Source organism: Colius striatus, chromosome 22 (assembly GCF_028858725.1).
Source record: "Colius striatus isolate bColStr4 chromosome 22, bColStr4.1.hap1, whole genome shotgun sequence".
Taxonomy (NCBI): Eukaryota; Metazoa; Chordata; class Aves; order Coliiformes; family Coliidae; genus Colius; species Colius striatus.
In genome coordinates this window covers 4,322,512-4,339,468 of record NC_084780.1, presented here as the reverse complement: position 1 = coordinate 4,339,468, position 16,957 = coordinate 4,322,512, and the positions used below count along the sequence as shown (strand labels likewise).

The following is a 16,957-nucleotide window of genomic DNA, read 5'->3' as shown; positions in this document are numbered from 1 at the left end:
CTCAGGGAAACAGCTCTGCCTCAGCTCCAATCTCAACCTGCCCTGGGGCAACTTCAACCCCTTTCCTCTTGTCCTATCACTTCTTATAGTGATCATGTCTCCCCTCAGCCTGCTTTTCTCCAGACTAAACACCACAAAAGGTCTTCAGCCGCTCCTCACCAGCCTTGTTCTCCAGCCCCTTCCCCAGCTCGTGTGTTCATGGCTTCCTTCCCCACCTCTGCCCACCCTGTGCATGCAAAGAGCAGCCCCCAGTGAGGGTGGGATGACTCAGCCATCCCCTGCCTCCCACTGCCAATCACACACAGTTTGGGACCAAGGCTTTGTGTGCTGTGACTCTGCTCCAAGACCCACAGCAGGTCCATGTGGGGCACATGCTCTTCAATTTGCTGTTCTCCACTCCCCAGACAGCTTTGGGGGGGGGGACACTTCTTTGGGGCTGCAGGCAGCTGGTGTCCTGCATGTCCTATGGTGTGTGGCTCCCTTGCTTGGGCTGTTCATTGGTGTTGGTGTGTCGGGGGAGAGCAGGAAGGCTGTTCTGTGGTGGCTGGGGGACACGGTGATGGGAGGGACACAGTGATGGGGGGGACACGGTGATGGGGGACACACGGTGATGGGGGACACACAGTGATGGGGGGGACATGGTGATGGGGGACACACAGTGATGGGAAGGACATGGTGATGGGGGATGCACGGTGATGGGAGGGACATGGTGATGGGGGACACACGGTGATGGGGGACACACGGTGATGGGGGATGCACGGTGATGGGAGGGACATGGTGATGGGGGACACACGGTGATGGGGGACACACGGTGATGGGGGATGCACGGTGATGGGAGGGACACGGTGATGGGGGACACACGGTGATGGGGGACACACGGTGATGGGGGACACACGGTGATGGGAGGGACCCAGTGATGGGGGATGCACGGTGATGGGAGGGACACGGTGACACGTGTGACAGCGGTGGTGGCAACAGTTGGGGCTGGAAGGGGAGGAGGCTGCGGGCAGGGAGCGTGTTGAAGAGCTTTCTCCTTATCCCACTAATCCCCTGCTGGTGACCCGCCAGCGCCGTGTGGGACGGTCGAGGCGAGCAGAGGGGCCGGGACGGCTCCCGAGGCTCTGGCAGCGGCTGCGGGGGGGGGACTCGCTGCGGACCCCCATCCCCCGCAGCGGTGAGAGCAGCCGAGCCGGGTGCCGGCGGGGTTGAGCCTCCCGGGGGTTTGGGGGGGTGGGGACACCCTGGTCCCCGTCGGGGCGGCCGGAGCTGGACCGGAGCGGCCGCGGCGTTTTGTGCCTGGTGCTGCCGGGGAGCTGCGCGGGCGCCTGCGGGGACTGCGGGATGGTGCACGTCCAGGTGAGCCCTCGCCCTGCACCGGGGAGCCTCGGCGTCCCTCCCAGGCCATCCTCCGTCCCTCCGCAGCCGCAGAGCGAGCGGGCTGAGCCGCTGCCGGCGCCCGTTAGAGGGCAGCGTTACCGCACCGGCGGCTCCGGGTGCGCAGCCCCGACCGGCTCCTCGGCATCCCAGAGCGACGCGGCCCCGGCCGGACCCGCGGAGCATCCCCGGGGGCAGCGAGGGGCCGGACCCGCGGAGCATCCCCGGGGGCAGCGAGGGGCCGGACCCGCGGAGCATCCCCGGGGGCAGCGAGGGGCCGGGCCCTGGCCGGGTTTCCTGCCTGGCTGCCTTTGGCAAGTGACAGCATCAGCTGCCCGCGGCACCCCGCGCCCCTCCCGCAGCCGCTTTCACCCCCCCCGGCGCAGATGCTTCCCCTGTGAGACACGGCAGAGCAGCAGGGGGGCAGCGGGGGGTTTCGTGCCACATCTCAGCTCTGGGCTCATGGGCCAGGCCGGCTGCTGAGCAGCTGTGAGCTGTGCTGCTTCATAGACCTTTCCCTGCTCACACCTCCTCCCCTGCCCAGCCTCTGCAGAAGGTGGTCTGTGGTGTCCTGGGGCTCTGCCTTGCAGGGGGGACCTGTGCTTACAGCCCCATTCCCGCTGTCCTGTTGCCTCAAGGGCACCAGCCGTGTGAGCACAGGGCAGGATTCATCCCGCTAAATTTAGCTGCCGGCTGGGTCAGTGGCTATATCAGGGTGAGATGGATTAGAGGCAGCAGGGAGAAAGGAGCTGTGTCTGAGGCCCATGGGCACGGAGGGGTTTGGGCAAGAAGTGCCCAAGAGGCTGTGGGAACAGCTCAGCTCTCACCCCAGCAGCTTGGGGAGAGTTCATGCCCCCTGTCTTAGGATCGTCTTCTTGCTGGCTGTGGCGTGTGCAGGGCTCCCTCTGGCCCCACTGACATCCCACCTCCTTTGGTTTCAGGGTGGGGATGTGGTTTCTTGCCTCCTACGGCTCCAATTACCCAGAACTGGTCTCAGTCATCCAGTGGGATGGGGACTGGGGCTCTGCACAACCCAGCTGTGACCCTCAGGGCCCAGCTGGGAACCAGAGCCAATGCTTCCATGTGCTTGGTGAAGTCTCTTGCACCTCTTTAGGAGAGTCTGCTGACAGAGGCAAAGCACATCCTTCCCTCCCACACAAACCCTGAGCAAGTTCTGGTGTTAAAATCCCAGAGGAATGAGTGAAGTAGGCCAGGGGTGACAGTAGAAGTGAACAGAGGGAATGGTGGTGTAAAACTGCCCTCGCTGCAGCCCCATGGCTCAGCATCACCCCCCTGGTATCCAGGCAAGGTGCTGAGGGAGTGCCAAGGGGTTTGGGGTGGGGAGGAAACTGCTGACCTCAGCTGCAAGCTGAAACTCAGCCCCTGCCAGGCATCAGGACGCTGGAGGTGCAGAAGTTGTCGTGTCCAGCTGAGATCCCACCTCTCTGCCTCCAGCTCCCCACGTGTCACAGGTCTGTGGTGGTGGGAACTCACTCCCTCACTCCCATCAAGGGCTGGAGGAGCACTTTGGGAGAAGCAGATAATAGCTGTGAAGACAAAGATACCCGAGATTGCTGCTTAATTAATTCAGGAGGAGAAGAATATCAGCCTCAGACTGATTCACCCCCCAGCAAAAGACATCGTGTTCCTCAGCTTTCCTTGACATATGGCTGTTGTTTCCAGCCCACCAGCAGCTCCTGCTCCCCAACAGCACGCAGCATGAGCACTGCCTGCCCCAGGGGGATTTGGGAGGGTGCCCAGGGCAGGATTAGGGGGGAAGGGCTGGTGTCTGTGCCCCAATCTCTCCTGCCCATCCCCTGCTGCTGCAGGCAAGCGGTTGGGTTGTGACTGAGAGCAGGATCTGGCTCCTGAGTCAGGATGAGCCAAGCAGGGTCCTGCCTTGTGACTCCTCACCCCTCTGTGGCTCTGCCTCTCCCTGCCTTCCCCCTCAAACCTGTCATACAAAAGCTGCTGAAATTCTGGCTGCACAAGCACTCTCAGGAGTGTGGAAACCCAGCTGCAGCATGGACAGGGGGTACTGCTGGGGGATTCTAATGCCATGTCACTCCACCATTGCTGGAGCTCCTGGGGTTACACCTGCCAGGAAAAACAACAGCAGGGATTTCCCCAAAGTTCCTCCAAGCACAGGCAGGGCCCTGAATAACTTCACCCATGGGGGATGGTCATTGAATCATCTCTGCAGAGGCGTCCCTCCCAGTGACCTGCAAGGCCAGGGCACAAGGGACAGTCCCCAGCCTGCAGGATGTGGTATTGAGTTAGGGAACACTGAGGTCTGCATGGTATGGATGAGCCCAGAGGCACAGGGACCCCCCCTGACCCCAGGGCAGGGATGGAGCCCGGGATCTGACTTCCCTGCAGGGCTCTTCACTGGGTGCTGTGCAGGAGCTCTGTGCCTGCTGCCACCCAGAGCCTCGTGGGATGGTGACACCATCCCAGCTCAGCCTTGGGCACCAGGGCACAGTGGCAGCTCGTCTGTGGTGTGTTCTCTGCACGGCAGCCTGTGCAGGCAGCGCTTGGCGGTGCTGTTTGTTCTCCCAGCACAGTTGGAGCGGCAGGACCGGCCCCTGCAGCAGGCACTCAGCCTGTTCCAGCTCCCCCAGGCTCCCTCCCTGCTCACCAGCCTGTGCTGCTTGTTCTTGGCTGCTTCAGAGCTTCGTAGTGCCTCTGCAAAGGCACAGCCCAGGATCCTCTCTGCCCCTCCAAGCCCTTACCCAGAGCCATGACAGAGGGAGAGGATCCGGCCGCCTGGCGCAGCACCGGCCCCACGCTCTGCAGGAGTGACCAGGGCACCCTCATGCCAGAACCACATCCTCCTGACTCCTGTCCTGGGAAAAGGATATTGCTCTTAAATTCTCTGCTGGGTGTCTTTGTAAGTACCCCTCTCCTCATCTTCTCTTTCCTGCTGCTAGGCACTGGCAAGGCAAAGACTCGGGGTGTGCAGGAATAAGGGGTGAGGAGCAAGGTGGTGCCTGCAGGTGCAGGTCAGGCTACTGCTGGGTTTTGTACAGTTGCCACTTGGGAGGTTTGAGGTCTTAGCTAAAGAAGCCACTTGCTTTGGACACCAAAAGCACTCAGGAGTGTGAGGTTAAGGAGGGGTGGACTTTGCAGTTCTTACCTGTATCAGCATCCTGGCTCCAAATAATCTGCACACAGCTTCCCCAGCTCGGCTGTAGTGCAGCTCAGATGATCGTCTTCCTTTTCTTTAGTGCCTGCTTCTCTGTGCTCAGCTCAGCCCCTGTGTGTTCCAGTTAAGCCAAACCCCTGTGCCAGGCAGCCAAGGCACAGCTGAGGTCCAAAAGCTGCTGTGTGTTTGTGTTGCATTGTGAGGTGACCCATCTCCTGGTGGAGATGCTCGGGCTGGGACGTTGGAGGCAGTCAGGGCTGGGTTCTGCACCACTCAGCACAAGCACATGCCAAATGTGCTGTGACTTTGTGGCCACCCAGGGACTTTTCTTTGCATGGGAGATGGGGTTTGTTTCTTTTCCAACTGGCCTCTTCCAGCCAGGCCTGAAAACCAGCTGCCACTTTCTAAGCAGCTGGGTAGCTCCTAAAGCAGAGCTGCTGCTGAGGATGAAGGGGAGGTCACCACCAACCTCTCAGGTAGTTTCCTTGCAAACCTCCACTTTTCCCATGCCAAAGGGGTTTTTGCATCTCCTGGAGGGGAGGCTGTGCCCTTGGGAGGGGAAATGCTGCACCACTGCTCCACCTCACTTTGCTGGGGTATTAGTGGGCAATGCTCTTGCTTCTGCAGTCACCTGCTAGCTCTAACCTTTGCCTTGCACTGGGGAGCTGACAAGAGGGAGTTTCCTGTCAGTCAAGCTGCCTGAGGTCCCCAAGATATAAAAGGTATGCTCTCTGGGCCTCCTTGCAGCAGGCTGCTGCAAGTTCTCATCCTGGGCATCCTGGTGTTTATCAAATCCTCACTTCTTCAGCCTCTCCTGGGGAAGCCTGTGCTCTTCCATCCTTCCCAAGGGCCGGCCTGGCAGGTCAGATAAGGTTTGCAGGGGGGCTGTGAGCTGGCAGGAGGTGTTGGAGGGCTTGAGGTGGGGCATTATTACAGTTAGCCACAGGCTGGCAGGACCAAGTCCCAGCACAGAAGCACGGTGGGGAGTGGCTGTTGGGGAGCAGATGGGCTTCAGCACTGTAAAATGAAGGAAATGGAAAGCAGAGCTTGGAGCAGGGAGGGTGTTTCCCAGAGTGTCTTGTGCAGCTGGGGGTTTTCCTGCCCTGCTGAGGCAGCAGAGAGGGATGGGAAGTGACCTTTGGCTCCTGTGCTAAAAATGAGAAGTGATGCTGTGAGAGATGTTAAACTAAAGTCGGACATCCCTGGGTGATCTGCCCTGGGTCATGCTCAGAGGCATCCAGGGGCTCAGCCAGGCTGCAGAACCCACCCTCACTGAGGCACTTCAGTGGGAGCAGAGGGACAGACACATTGCTCCTGCCCACGCTGCTGAGGAGCTGCATGTGCTGCCAGAGCCGGCCCCCACGGGCAGTGCTGCCGCCTTGCCCACCAGCTCTGGCCCTACCCCACATCTCCAGAGCATCAGCACAGCACCAGGAGGAACCTCTGCTCCTTGCTCACCCTTCCCCAGCATGGCTCAGCACTGTATGGTAGGCACAGCTGGTTTCTGCTCTTGGTGGGTTTAACTTCCTTGGGGATCTTGCTCTTCTTTGTGCCTGTTGGTATGGATGGAGCCAGTGCCTGCAAACAGCAGGGAAGGGGCTCAGTGCTGGCATGCACAAAGGTTGCTAACACAAACTTGCAGACAGATGGGGAGGGGAGGCTTTTACCTGCAAGATCTTGTCATCCCAAGAGGGCAGACTGAGAAGCAGGGGGGCTGCCAGCAGCTCTGTGTGTGTAGAAGCTGGGTTCTGTGGTCTGTGAGGATGCTCAGGTCAGTGTAAGGGCTGTGCTGTCCCAGGCCTGGGGTGTGGGGACCCTCTGGGCCCCTCCAGCACTGCTTCCTTACCACAGGGACAGCAGCCAAGACGATGCAGTGTGGTCCTTTCAGCTTGTCCCTTGCTCCCAAGCACCATCCCCTATAAATACCTACCACAGCAGGATGGCTGGGGAGGGTCCTGAGCAGGGGGCTGGTGCTGCAGCAGCAGGAGCTCAGGCTAGAAGTGGGTTTTAGTTACTGAACTGTGCTTTGGCAGCTTCACATCACAGATGGGTCTGTGAGAGTCAGTCTGTCCAGCTCTGTCTCCTCCCTGCTCCCAGCACCCAGGGGTGCATGGAGAGCTGTGAGCACAGGCACTGGGGCTGCTCAGGAGGAGCCTGGCAGTGCCAGGATAAAGGCTGCAGGTGATTCAAAGAAATGCCTTCCCAGCTCAGGGCAGCCCAAGCAGAGGCTGCTGCCTCTGTGCCCTCCTCCTCCTGTCACACAGGGCAGCTAACCTGGGAGTGGAGGCAGCCCACGGCAGCCCCAGCCCTGTCAGAGCTCCTGGAAGCCTTCCCACAGGGGTGCTTCATCCAGTGTTGCACGAGTGGTGTCTCTGGCAAGGTTGAGGGATTTTGCAGGACACAGAGGGACCAAGACCTGGGGACAGTGCTTTTGTGGAGCCAGGGAATCCAACCTTTCAATCCATCAGTGCCAGGTCAGGTTGGTTTTTGTGCTGCCTGTGCACCATGGGGCAGCTCAGAGGTGCAGAGCATTGTACCCAGAGCCTTTCCAATGCAACAGGTTGTGCTTCCAGGTTAGGGAAAGCCCAAGAGATGATGAGGGTTGTTAGACTGAGCAGTGCTTGGCTTGTCTCAGCTGTGGGAGCAGCACAGTCTTCCCCATTAAACATGCATCTAGGTCACAACCAGCTCCTCAGTCCGGCCCATACAGTTCAATGTGTGGCTGAAAAGGCTTCCAAAGCTGCTCTTGTCCTGTTGCTTTTCTTCTTTCTTTGACAAATAACTAAACCAGAGAGCTGGAAATGAACCTTTCTCATTCAGCCCATTGTCTGAGGCTGCAGATGCCCTGATGCCACAGCTGGTTTGAGGTTTCAAACAGCCCCAGCATCAGCAGGGCACGGTGAGGGCTTTGGGCTGGCACAGCATTAGGCTATGGGGCTTAAATCCTGTGTCCCTCACTTGCTTTTATCCAGGCCTGACTCTGCTGCACTCAGCACATCAACCCTGCTCTGAGCTGGGTCAAATGCACAAGCTCTGGGTCTCCTTTCTCCCCCAGCACCTTTGCTTTGGCCTCACCCCAGCTGCACTGGTGTAAATGCAGCACCTGGAGGTGACTCCAAACTGCCACCAGCTTGTGCAGAAGCTGCTCTCACCCCTGCTTGCTTTGGACATCCCATTGACTATCTGCTTCATTGCACATGAAACCTCAAACACTTGTATCTGCCCAGTGAGCTCAACGTGTTCTCCCGTGGCAGAATCGGGCTCCCCATCACCCTGTGGCTGGACCTGGCTCCGTCCCAGTGCACGCTGTGGACCAAAACACCTCCAAATCCTTCCACACGTGGCTGGCTCGTGGCTTTTCTCTCCTTTGCACCCCCCAGCTCCTCGTTTGGCGACTGTGTTTTCCCGCAGCCGAGGTTTCCCTCAGCGTGTGCCTCCCTGTGCCAGCGCCCTGCTCCGTGACACAGCAGCTGCCAGCAGCCCATCCCGACCCCGTGCGTCAGGGCACAGGCAGCGCCTGGGGCTGGAGGCGGCTGAATATCCCACCACAGGGACAAGGGAGGGTTTTGCATTACAGCCCTGAAAAGCTCCAGCGCTGCGAGCTCAGAACAGCTCGGGCGCATTTGCTGAGCCGCCCATCACGCTGCAGCCACCGGCAGGCGCCCGGGGACGCGGGGCCAGCCCTGACAGAGCTCTGCCTTTCCCTCCTCCCTCCCTCCCTCCCTTTTTTCTCCCTCCCTGCTGCAACCCCACAACTTTGCCACCGTCAGCTGCAGCTTTCCCCGGGCGGACACCCCCTGCCATGGCAGCCGGCGCATCGCTGCCGGGCTCCTGCACACGGCAGGGACGCGGCTGAGGATTAGCCCCGGGGCACCCGAGCTCAGCCCACCATGGAGGTAGGTCCTGGCAGCTGGTGGGGTTTAGACTATGAGCACAGGGGAGGAGGATGATGATGGGCAGAGAGACCCTCGGGGGCTTTCGGTACCTCTGGTTGCTGGCGCTCGGTGAACGGAGCCAGCGGCACGGTGATGGTGGGAAGAAGCTCGTCTGGCAGCTGGAAGCTTTCATGTGCCTCCCTCCAGTATGTTCAGAAAATGCACATTGTGAGGCTGGTGAATTAGTGGAGGCAGCTGGTGCTGAGCTGTGGTGCCTGTGCAGGGAGTCCAGGGAGCAGGGAGGGCACGGAGCGGGACCCAGGGCTGCCGGCTTCGCTCTCCGCTGCAGGCTTGGAAGGAGGGTGGGAAGTGTGAGTCAGGGCTCCTGCTTCTATTTTCAATGCCTGGGGTGGGTAATGAGGTGTGGTGGGAAGAGCAGCTCTGCTCCAGCAGGCACAGGGCTGTGAGTGCACGTGGGGATGGGGACAGCACTGGGGACACCCAGAGTGTCCTGTCTGGTGCCGGGCTAATTGCAGTCACCAACAGATGCTGTCCCAAATTCCACTGCTCTAGGGAAGAGGGAGCATGGAAGCACTGTGACTGCCCCAAAAATCAACCTCCCCACCTCCACTGCCCACCTGCATCTCTCTGCTGGCCCTGGCTTCTCTCTCATGGCTTTCCACAGCCACCAAGTTGTGATACCCACACCTCAGAGCTGCCAGACCAGCGCAGCAGCTCCAGGGCTCTGCCCTGCATGCCAGCAGCTCTCAGCACCTCAGTGGCACTTACTTTTTCCACACTTGAAGGTGCACATGCTCCTTCCCACAGCTGTTCCATCTCCATGTCGTGCTGCAGCTGGAAACCATGGGTCACACTTCATGTGAAAGTCATCCCTGGGGGTCACCACAGCAGGAGCCACGGCATTAGCTCATCTGCTGCTCTTCCTAGTAGGCTACAGGCTATGGAGGAGAGAATAGCTCAGGGCATGAGTAAGTGTCTCTAGAGTCTTGTTCTGAACTCTACAATTGTGTAATGTCTTAAGAATGGGGTCAAATCCCTCCCACTGTGGGTGTGTGGGGAGACCCACAGCCCCGTGCTGGGGACACAGCCCCCAGGGAGCTGCTGGGCCCTGAGCTCCTCACCTGGGCTTCCTTCCATCAAACCTGCAGCAGCAAATAAACCCAGCATTGCATAATTGTGCCTGGCCAGGGCTCTCTAAGTACTGTTTGCTCAGCTTATTAGCTTGAGCCTTTTGCATATCTCAGCTCTCCTGGCTTGAACTCTGTTGATAAGAATGATTTTTCTTCTTGCATCTCGCATTCCTCCCGCATCCCACATCAGCCCCTGCTCTCCCCTCTGAGCCAGCCTGGAAAACAAGTGCTGGAAAACAGCACTTTCATTTTGCTGTGCCCTACCAGAAGGTTTTCTGCATGTAGGGAAAGTGTGGCTTTTGCTAATCCCCCTGTTAAATCCACTGCACAGTCATTTAGGCTTGCTGGGGTTTAGCAGGCACTGTCTATTAATACTGCAGAGATTGGTATTGTCTTTTTTCCTGGTGGTTGTTTTCAAAGCAATAACCTGATGTGGCTTTTTCTGTGTCTGAGAGAGAGCTGAGCTTTCAAGTGGGGCTTGGGGAAAGGATTTCAGATGGGCAGCATCAGACCTGTGCCATTCACCACCTACCCTGCCCTCCCTTTCCCCCCCCCAAAGCAATCCACAAGCTTGGCTTTGCAGGGGAAAGGGTTTGAGTGATTCCCAAACTTTTCACCTCTTTGGAAACAAAGTTTGAACAACTTCTCCCTTTCATTGGCCTACTTGGGGTTTCCCATCTCAGGGGCTGCTTTTTCCTGTGCCACAGAGGGTTTTGTCTCTGGGGAATTGCACATCTGGGCAGAAAGTCTGTTTCCTGATGCTTTCCTGCCCCTTGATAAGAAACCAAAGTGAAACCCTTTATGGTGCAGTTGGAGGGCCCAGCCCAGCTGAGCAACTAAGAATAGGCTGGCAGCAAGGTCTGCAAACACTGTGGGGTTTTTGGAAAGTGCTGCTCCAGCCAGACTGATGGCAGCTCCCACCTCTGCCCCACATCCCCCAGCCTGGGGGCTGCTGGCCTTCCTTTGCCTTTCATCCTCCAGCCCTGGCTGCAATGGAGAAGAGAAGAAAAGCCTTGGGGAGGGGGCTGGGGGATGCTCCCACTGAGCTTGTGCTTGTCTGCTTTTCCCTTCCCAGCAGGGCTGAGATCTCCTAGGAAGCAGCAACACCCCCGAGCTCGCAGCAGGACAGCAGAGCTGAGGAAAAAGGAGGTGCAAATAAATAGCAGGAGGGCAGCACTTGCCCCTGTGTTTCTGAGCCCCACGAGGGACCTGCTGAGCACAGGAGTGTTTATAAGCAACGTCTTGAGAACATTCCTCCCTCCCTCCCAAGGCATTTCCTGGTGATAACACACTCCTAAGCAACATCTCTCCCAGCATTATCCCTATTAAAGGGTCATTCGGGGAAAGTGTGATGGAAATTAGAAATGATTCAGGTCTGCCAACGGTATTTAACTTTCAAGCAGCTCTTAATTAGGAGCCAGGAGCCATTTACACAACCGCTGAGATTTGCATAAGAATCTGCACCTTAAACCCAGCACTGGGGAAAGATTTAGTGAGTTTGTGTTTTCTTTCCAAGTGGCAAAGCAGGAGGTTGGGGTTGGAGAGCTTGAGGCAGGACCCTGGGTTACAATCCAGGCTCTGCCAGGGATTTCAAGTGTGGCCCCTGGCAAGTTGTTTCCTCTCCCAAAGCTCCAATTCTTCCATCTGTAAAGTGGAAGCCAGCATGAGCCTGGAGTTTGTGAGGTGGCAGCTGGTGTTTGGGAGAGGAGCCTGGCACTGGCACGTGAGGAGGCTTGGAAAAGAGAGCAAAGGAATCCCTGCACCTACAGGGGATCAGGAGCTGCTCCCACATCACCCATAAACTGGGGCTAGAGTGGAGATTCTCTTCAGCTGAGAAACTCCTGTGTGCACCTAGGCTAAAAGCCAAACTCTGAAAGCAAGACTAAAATACCTCTGGGTTGCTCAATGTCTGCTCTTGCTGCTGGTTTGCTGGGAGGATTGATGTCAGGTTCCAGTTTCAGCTCCTTGCTCCTTTGTCCCTGGCTGCTGCTGGCTGTCCAGCAGCACAGAAATTCAGGTGCCCATCCCTGCTCAGAGCAAAGGCAGAAGGTCAGAGTGAAGCTCAAAGCAATGGGTGCTCTTTGCTGTCAGCCATTGCCCAAAAGCAGCCCTGAAAGCCAAATTGTTTTGTTGCTTCATGTTCTAACTGGCTTATTCCTGGGGTGTCAGCAGTGGGATGGGAAATGCTTCACTAGCTGGGAACAAAACAACTTCTCACTACTGCTCTGGTTAACTATAGATTCACAGAATCATTTTGATTGGAAAAGACCTTGAAGCTCATCAAATCCAGCCACTTGTTCTCACCCTGCCCAGCACCACTGACCCCTCAGCACCTCAGCTCCACGGCTTTGGGATCCCTCCAGGGCTGGGCACTGCCCCAGCTCCCTGGGCAGCCTGGCACAGGGGCTCACACCCCTCTCAGGGAAACAGTTCTGCCTCAGCTCCTGCCTCAACCTCCCCTGGGCCAACTGCAGCCCATTGCCTCTTGTCCTGTCATTCATTGCTGGGGAGCAGAGACCCCCAGCTCACAAGGTGGAAGGGTTGGCTGACTGACATGGCTTTTTGGAGGGCCATGGGTTACTGGTGGGCTTGGCAGTGTGAAGTGAGGGCTTGGACTTGATGAGCTTAAAGGTCTTTTCCAACTTACACGATACTATGATGGTGTGATCCTCTGACTGATGGCCAAAGGCTGGCACTGACCCCAAAAACCAAGAGCCAGGTGAGCAGAGTGGGACATTGCTGTGTGTGGGGAGTGTCAGAGAGTGATTGCATCTCCTACTCGCTTCTTGCCTCCCTCTCCCACCCCCTCCCTGGGGACTGTCTGGGTGTTACCTACCTCTGCTGAGCATCACCCTCCTCTCTCTTTGCTCCAGCTGGACAAGGGGGACGTGGCAGCTCTCAGCCTGCCCTCCACCTCCGGGCACGGCGATGCCGACGGCCCCGTGTGCCTGGACGTCCCTGATGGCACCCCTGACCCTCACCGCACCAAAGCTGCCATCGAGCACCTGCACCAGAAGATCCTCAAGATCACTGAGCAGATCAAGATCGAGCAGGAGGCTCGAGACGACAACGTGGCCGAGTACCTGAAGCTGGCCAACAACGCCGACAAGCAGCAAGCGTCCCGCATCAAGCAGGTGTTCGAGAAGAAGAACCAGAAGTCGGCTCAGACCATCGCTCAGCTGCACAAGAAGCTGGAGCATTACCACAAGAAGCTGAAGGAGATCGAGCAGAACGGCCCTTCCAGGCAGCCCAAGGATGTTTTTAGGGACATGCACCAAGGGCTCAAGGATGTAGGAGCCAACGTTCGCTCCAGCATCAGCGGCTTCGGTGGTGGCGTGGTGGAAGGTGTCAAGGGAGGGCTCTCAGGTTTGTCCCAGGCCACCCACACCGCTGTGGTGTCCAAGCCCCGGGAGTTCGCCAGCCTCATCCGGAACAAGTTTGGCAGCGCAGACAACATCGCCCACCTGAAGGACACGCTGGATGATGGGCACCCAGAGGAGGCTTCCAGGGCTCTCAGTGGCAGTGCCACCCTGGTCTCCAGCCCTAAGTATGGCAGTGATGACGAGTGCTCCAGTGCCACCTCGGGCTCGGCTGGTGGCAGCAACTCGGGGGCTGGAGCCGGTGGTTTGGGCAGCCCCAAGTCCAACACGTTGGACAGTCACCACAATAACTTTGACACCATCCTGGAGGAGCTGCGGGAGATCAAGGACAGCCAGTCACACCTGGAGGACTCCATGGAGGACCTGAAGGCCCAGCTGCAGAGGGATTACACCTACATGACACAGTGCTTGCAGGAGGAGCGGTACAGGTAGGGGTGGGAGGGCGGCTCTTTGGGGAAACACGAGGAATCACCGTCCTGGCATTGTCCAGCTAAAGCCCTGTGTGCCAAGGGCATGGGGAGCCCTCCCTGCCAGAGCCCCTGGCAGCACCACTGGGGAGGATCACACACTGCTTCCCCTTCATCAGCCATGAGCAGGAGCAGAGGGGTGGGTTGTTTCCCCAGTGTGAGGGGAAGGAGGGCAGGGGGGTGTGTGGGGAGACTTGCCCGCTCCAGTGGCCCTCCACACCCCCCATGCACAGGTATGAGCGGCTGGAGGAGCAGCTGAACGACCTCACCGAGCTGCACCAGAATGAAATGACCAACCTGAAGCAGGAGCTGGCCAGCATGGAGGAGAAGGTGGCCTACCAGTCCTACGAGAGGGCACGGGACATCCAGGTAGGGGAGCGTGAGTGCCCAGCTCCCAGCTGCAAAGGAGACCCCCTGGGCTGGCAAAGAGTGAGGGCAAGGGCAGCCCCTTTACCTGACACCCTTCAGATCCTCCCAGGGATGCTGTCACAGCAAGCAGCAGGTAACTCATGTCCCCACAAATCCTGCCTGTGCCTCTGTGCTGAAGTCCCTGGGTGCTTGAGGCAGGACAAGGCTCCAGATGCATGGCTGCAGCACTGGGCTGTTACAAGCCACACGTGGGCCATACAAGAGAGTGTGGGCACAGGGCCAGGGAGGTTCTGCTCCCCCTCTGCTCTGCCATAGCTGCTGAGGCCTCATCTGGAGTCCTGGGGCCAGCTCTGGGCTCCCCAGCTGCAGAGGGACAGGGAACTGCTGGAGAGAGGCCAGTGCAGGGCCAGCAAGATGCTGAGGGGACTGGAGCATCTTCCTTGTGAGGAAAGGCTGTGGGACCTGGGGCTGTTCAGCCTGGAGAAGAGAAGGCTGAGAGGAGACCTCAGCAACACAAATGCCTAAAGGGTGGGTGTCAGGAAAATGGGGCCACACTTTTTTCTGTGTGGTCAGTGACAGGACAAGGGGTGATGGGCACAATCTGGAACACAAACAGTTCCACTCAACACCAGGGGAAAGTCCTTTGGTGCTGAGGTGAGGGAGCCCTGGCCCAGGCTGCCCAGGGAGGGTGTGGAGGCTCCTGCTCAGGAGGTTTCCAACCCCACCTGGACACGTTCCGGTGCCCCCTGAGCCAGGGGAACCTGCTTGAGCAGGGGCTGGGGCTGGAGCAGCTCTGCAGGGCCCTTCCCACCCCCACCATGCTGGGCTTGTGTGAACACACAGTCCCTGCTGTCCCAGTTTGGTTCATCTCCCCTGCTGCAGCCAGTACCCCCAGCACCGAGACCTTCCCCAGCACAGGCAGAGCAGCTCAGGGAGGGCTGGCAGAGGAAAACCCTTTTCCAGCTGAGATGGTCCATCCATCAGAGGTGTGCCAAGAAAGCTTTGCAGCAGCAAGTTCTCAGAACATGAGGCAAGTCCCCAAAGCCCTCACAGAGCATCCTTTAGGGGCCCCGAGCCAGCCCTGATGCGCTGTCCCTCACAGGAGGCCGTGGAGTCCTGCCTGACCCGAGTGACCAAGCTGGAGCTGCAGCAGCAGCAGCAGCAAGTGGTGCAGCTGGAAGGGGTGGAGAATGCCAATGCCAGGGCACTGCTGGGCAAGTTCATCAATGTCATCCTGGCCCTGATGGCCGTGCTGCTCGTCTTCGTCTCCACCATCGCCAACTTCATCACGCCGCTGATGAAGACCCGCATGCGCATCCTCAGCACTGCCCTGCTCGTCCTCTGCCTCTTCTTCCTCTGGAAGCATTGGGACTCCATCACTTACTTTCTGGAGCACATCCTGCTCCCCAGCTGATCTGCAGCCCTGAGGCCTTTCCATTTCCCCACAGAGGAGAGGGGCCAGGGGGGAGGAACAGTCAGTGGTCCAAAGCCTTCGGGTGGTTTCTTCACACGCTCAGTTTGTTGCTTTCCAGCCCCCCATCCTCGCTGCAGCCAGGACCCCTCCGTGCTCTGGGGATGTTTGGGGAGAGCAGGATGGGGAATGAGGAGAAGGAGGGGGTTTTTTTGGAAGAAACTGTTAATTTATGAGGCACTGGGGCTTTTGTAAGGGGTTAGGGTGGGTTCTGTTCGGAAGGAGCTTCTGCAGAGCTCCTGTCGATGGGAAGGATTGAGCTGGACCAAAGCCAACCCTGGGAACCCTTCCTGCAGAGACAGAGGAGAAAGGTTAGAGTGGGGGCTGAGTTTTTCCTTTCACTCTTGAAGTCCAACACAGCCAAAAAAAAGAGCTCACCCCCAGGATGGAGCAAAAGCAAAGCACGTGCTGAAAGGAGAAAGCGGGTCCAAGACACATGCAGCAGGACATCCACATCCCACCCCACCACAGCCTGGCCAGGACAGAGCAGGGCTGTGCCATCATCCCTGTGTCCTCACAGGGGGACTCAAGCCCACTTTTCCTTCCTTTATTTATTTCCCTTGCCTTTAGTTGATTTGATCTCTTCAGGGACACCTGGACTTGCCAGCATCACACCTCTTGAGTTTCCCAGCCCCTGCACCGTGGTGTGTGTGTGTGTGTGTGTGTCTGTGTCTCTGTGTGTGTGTGTGGTTTGTAATTTAATTCAAGACCCTGGTTTCCATTTGTGAATCAAAGCTGGTGGAGGGGGGAGGGGGAAGAGGCAAGCAGCTGCCTCCCCAGCCCTGCCCAAGAGCACAGCATGCTGTCTCAGATGGTTCTTAAGTTATTTCATACATCTATATTTCTGTATGATACCTATACACACACACATAGATATATAAATATATATATATATATATATATATATAAAAGCATATGCACACTCAGATCCTCCTCTGGTGCAAACAGGTGCCACTCCACTGGCTCTGGAGGCCCTCAACCACTTTGCCTCAGCTGACAGTTTGTCCCTTCACCTCTTCTGCAGGCACAGGGTGCTCAGGAGCCCCCCACACAAGCAGCAGAAGGAGCATGTGGAGGGGAAGGTATCTGTCTTCTCCCTAGGGCCAAGCCAAAGCTGTCTGTGGCCTCTCATCAGGCTCCCTCCATCCCCTTAAGCACTTCAGCATCACCCCCTCACGCTGGCACAGCTCCCAGTGCATCCCAGCAGCCAGGGCTTGGTGTGGGAGCTCTGCACAGGGCAGTGTGTGCCTACAGGAGCCCTGTGCTCTGCCAAAGGAACCAGCAGCACAAGGGGAAGGGCTGGAAGTCCCAAGTTGTGTGCTGGATCTGCAGCCAAAATGCTCTGAGCAGCAGCCCAGGGCACTGGGTCTAATGTATTAGCAAGGAGAGAAATGGTGAAGGATGAAGAAGAGCCATGGCTCATGGAAGGTGTCTACAGCAAGAGGTGGCCCCACTGGCCTTGCAGAGACCTGGCAGGAGGGCCAGCAGCTACCAGATCCATCCCAGCCCCAGCAGTTTGCACTCAAGCCCAGCCACACACGCTGTGGGGGAGCAAGGGGGAAGCTGGCAGATCAGCCTACACCATTTCTGAGGTGCAGCAGCACTCTGGGCTTCAGCTGCTTTGACCTGGAAAGATGGTAAATGGATCCCAACTGGCTGCTGAGAAGCAATGCAGGGAAGGGGAGGGGGCTTTGAGGGGGGCTGGCAGCATCTCTGGCTGCTGGT

At 58.0% G+C, this 16,957-nt stretch overlaps 1 protein-coding gene across 4 annotated transcripts in view; it reads left to right on the top strand.

The window, feature by feature from the left end:
* Nucleotides 1–16,042, top strand: part of TMCC2 (transmembrane and coiled-coil domain family 2) — a 28,430-nt gene extending 12,388 nt beyond the window's left edge. Inside the window, exons 3-6 of one of the 4 annotated variants that reach the window (XM_062013651.1) lie at nucleotides 4,100–4,264; nucleotides 12,419–13,353; nucleotides 13,626–13,761; nucleotides 14,864–16,042. In XM_062013651.1, coding sequence (XP_061869635.1) covers nucleotides 4,100–4,264; nucleotides 12,419–13,353; nucleotides 13,626–13,761; nucleotides 14,864–15,175 — 1,548 coding nt within the window. In that variant the 3' untranslated portion in view covers nucleotides 15,176–16,042. Of the gene's footprint in view, nucleotides 1–4,099; nucleotides 4,265–5,802; nucleotides 6,007–8,340; nucleotides 8,416–12,418; nucleotides 13,354–13,625; nucleotides 13,762–14,863 lie in introns of those variants that run through there. The other 3 variants (XM_062013654.1, XM_062013655.1, XM_062013652.1) reach the window with 3 other exon arrangements.
* The last annotated feature ends 915 nt before the right edge of the window (nucleotides 16,043–16,957 follow it).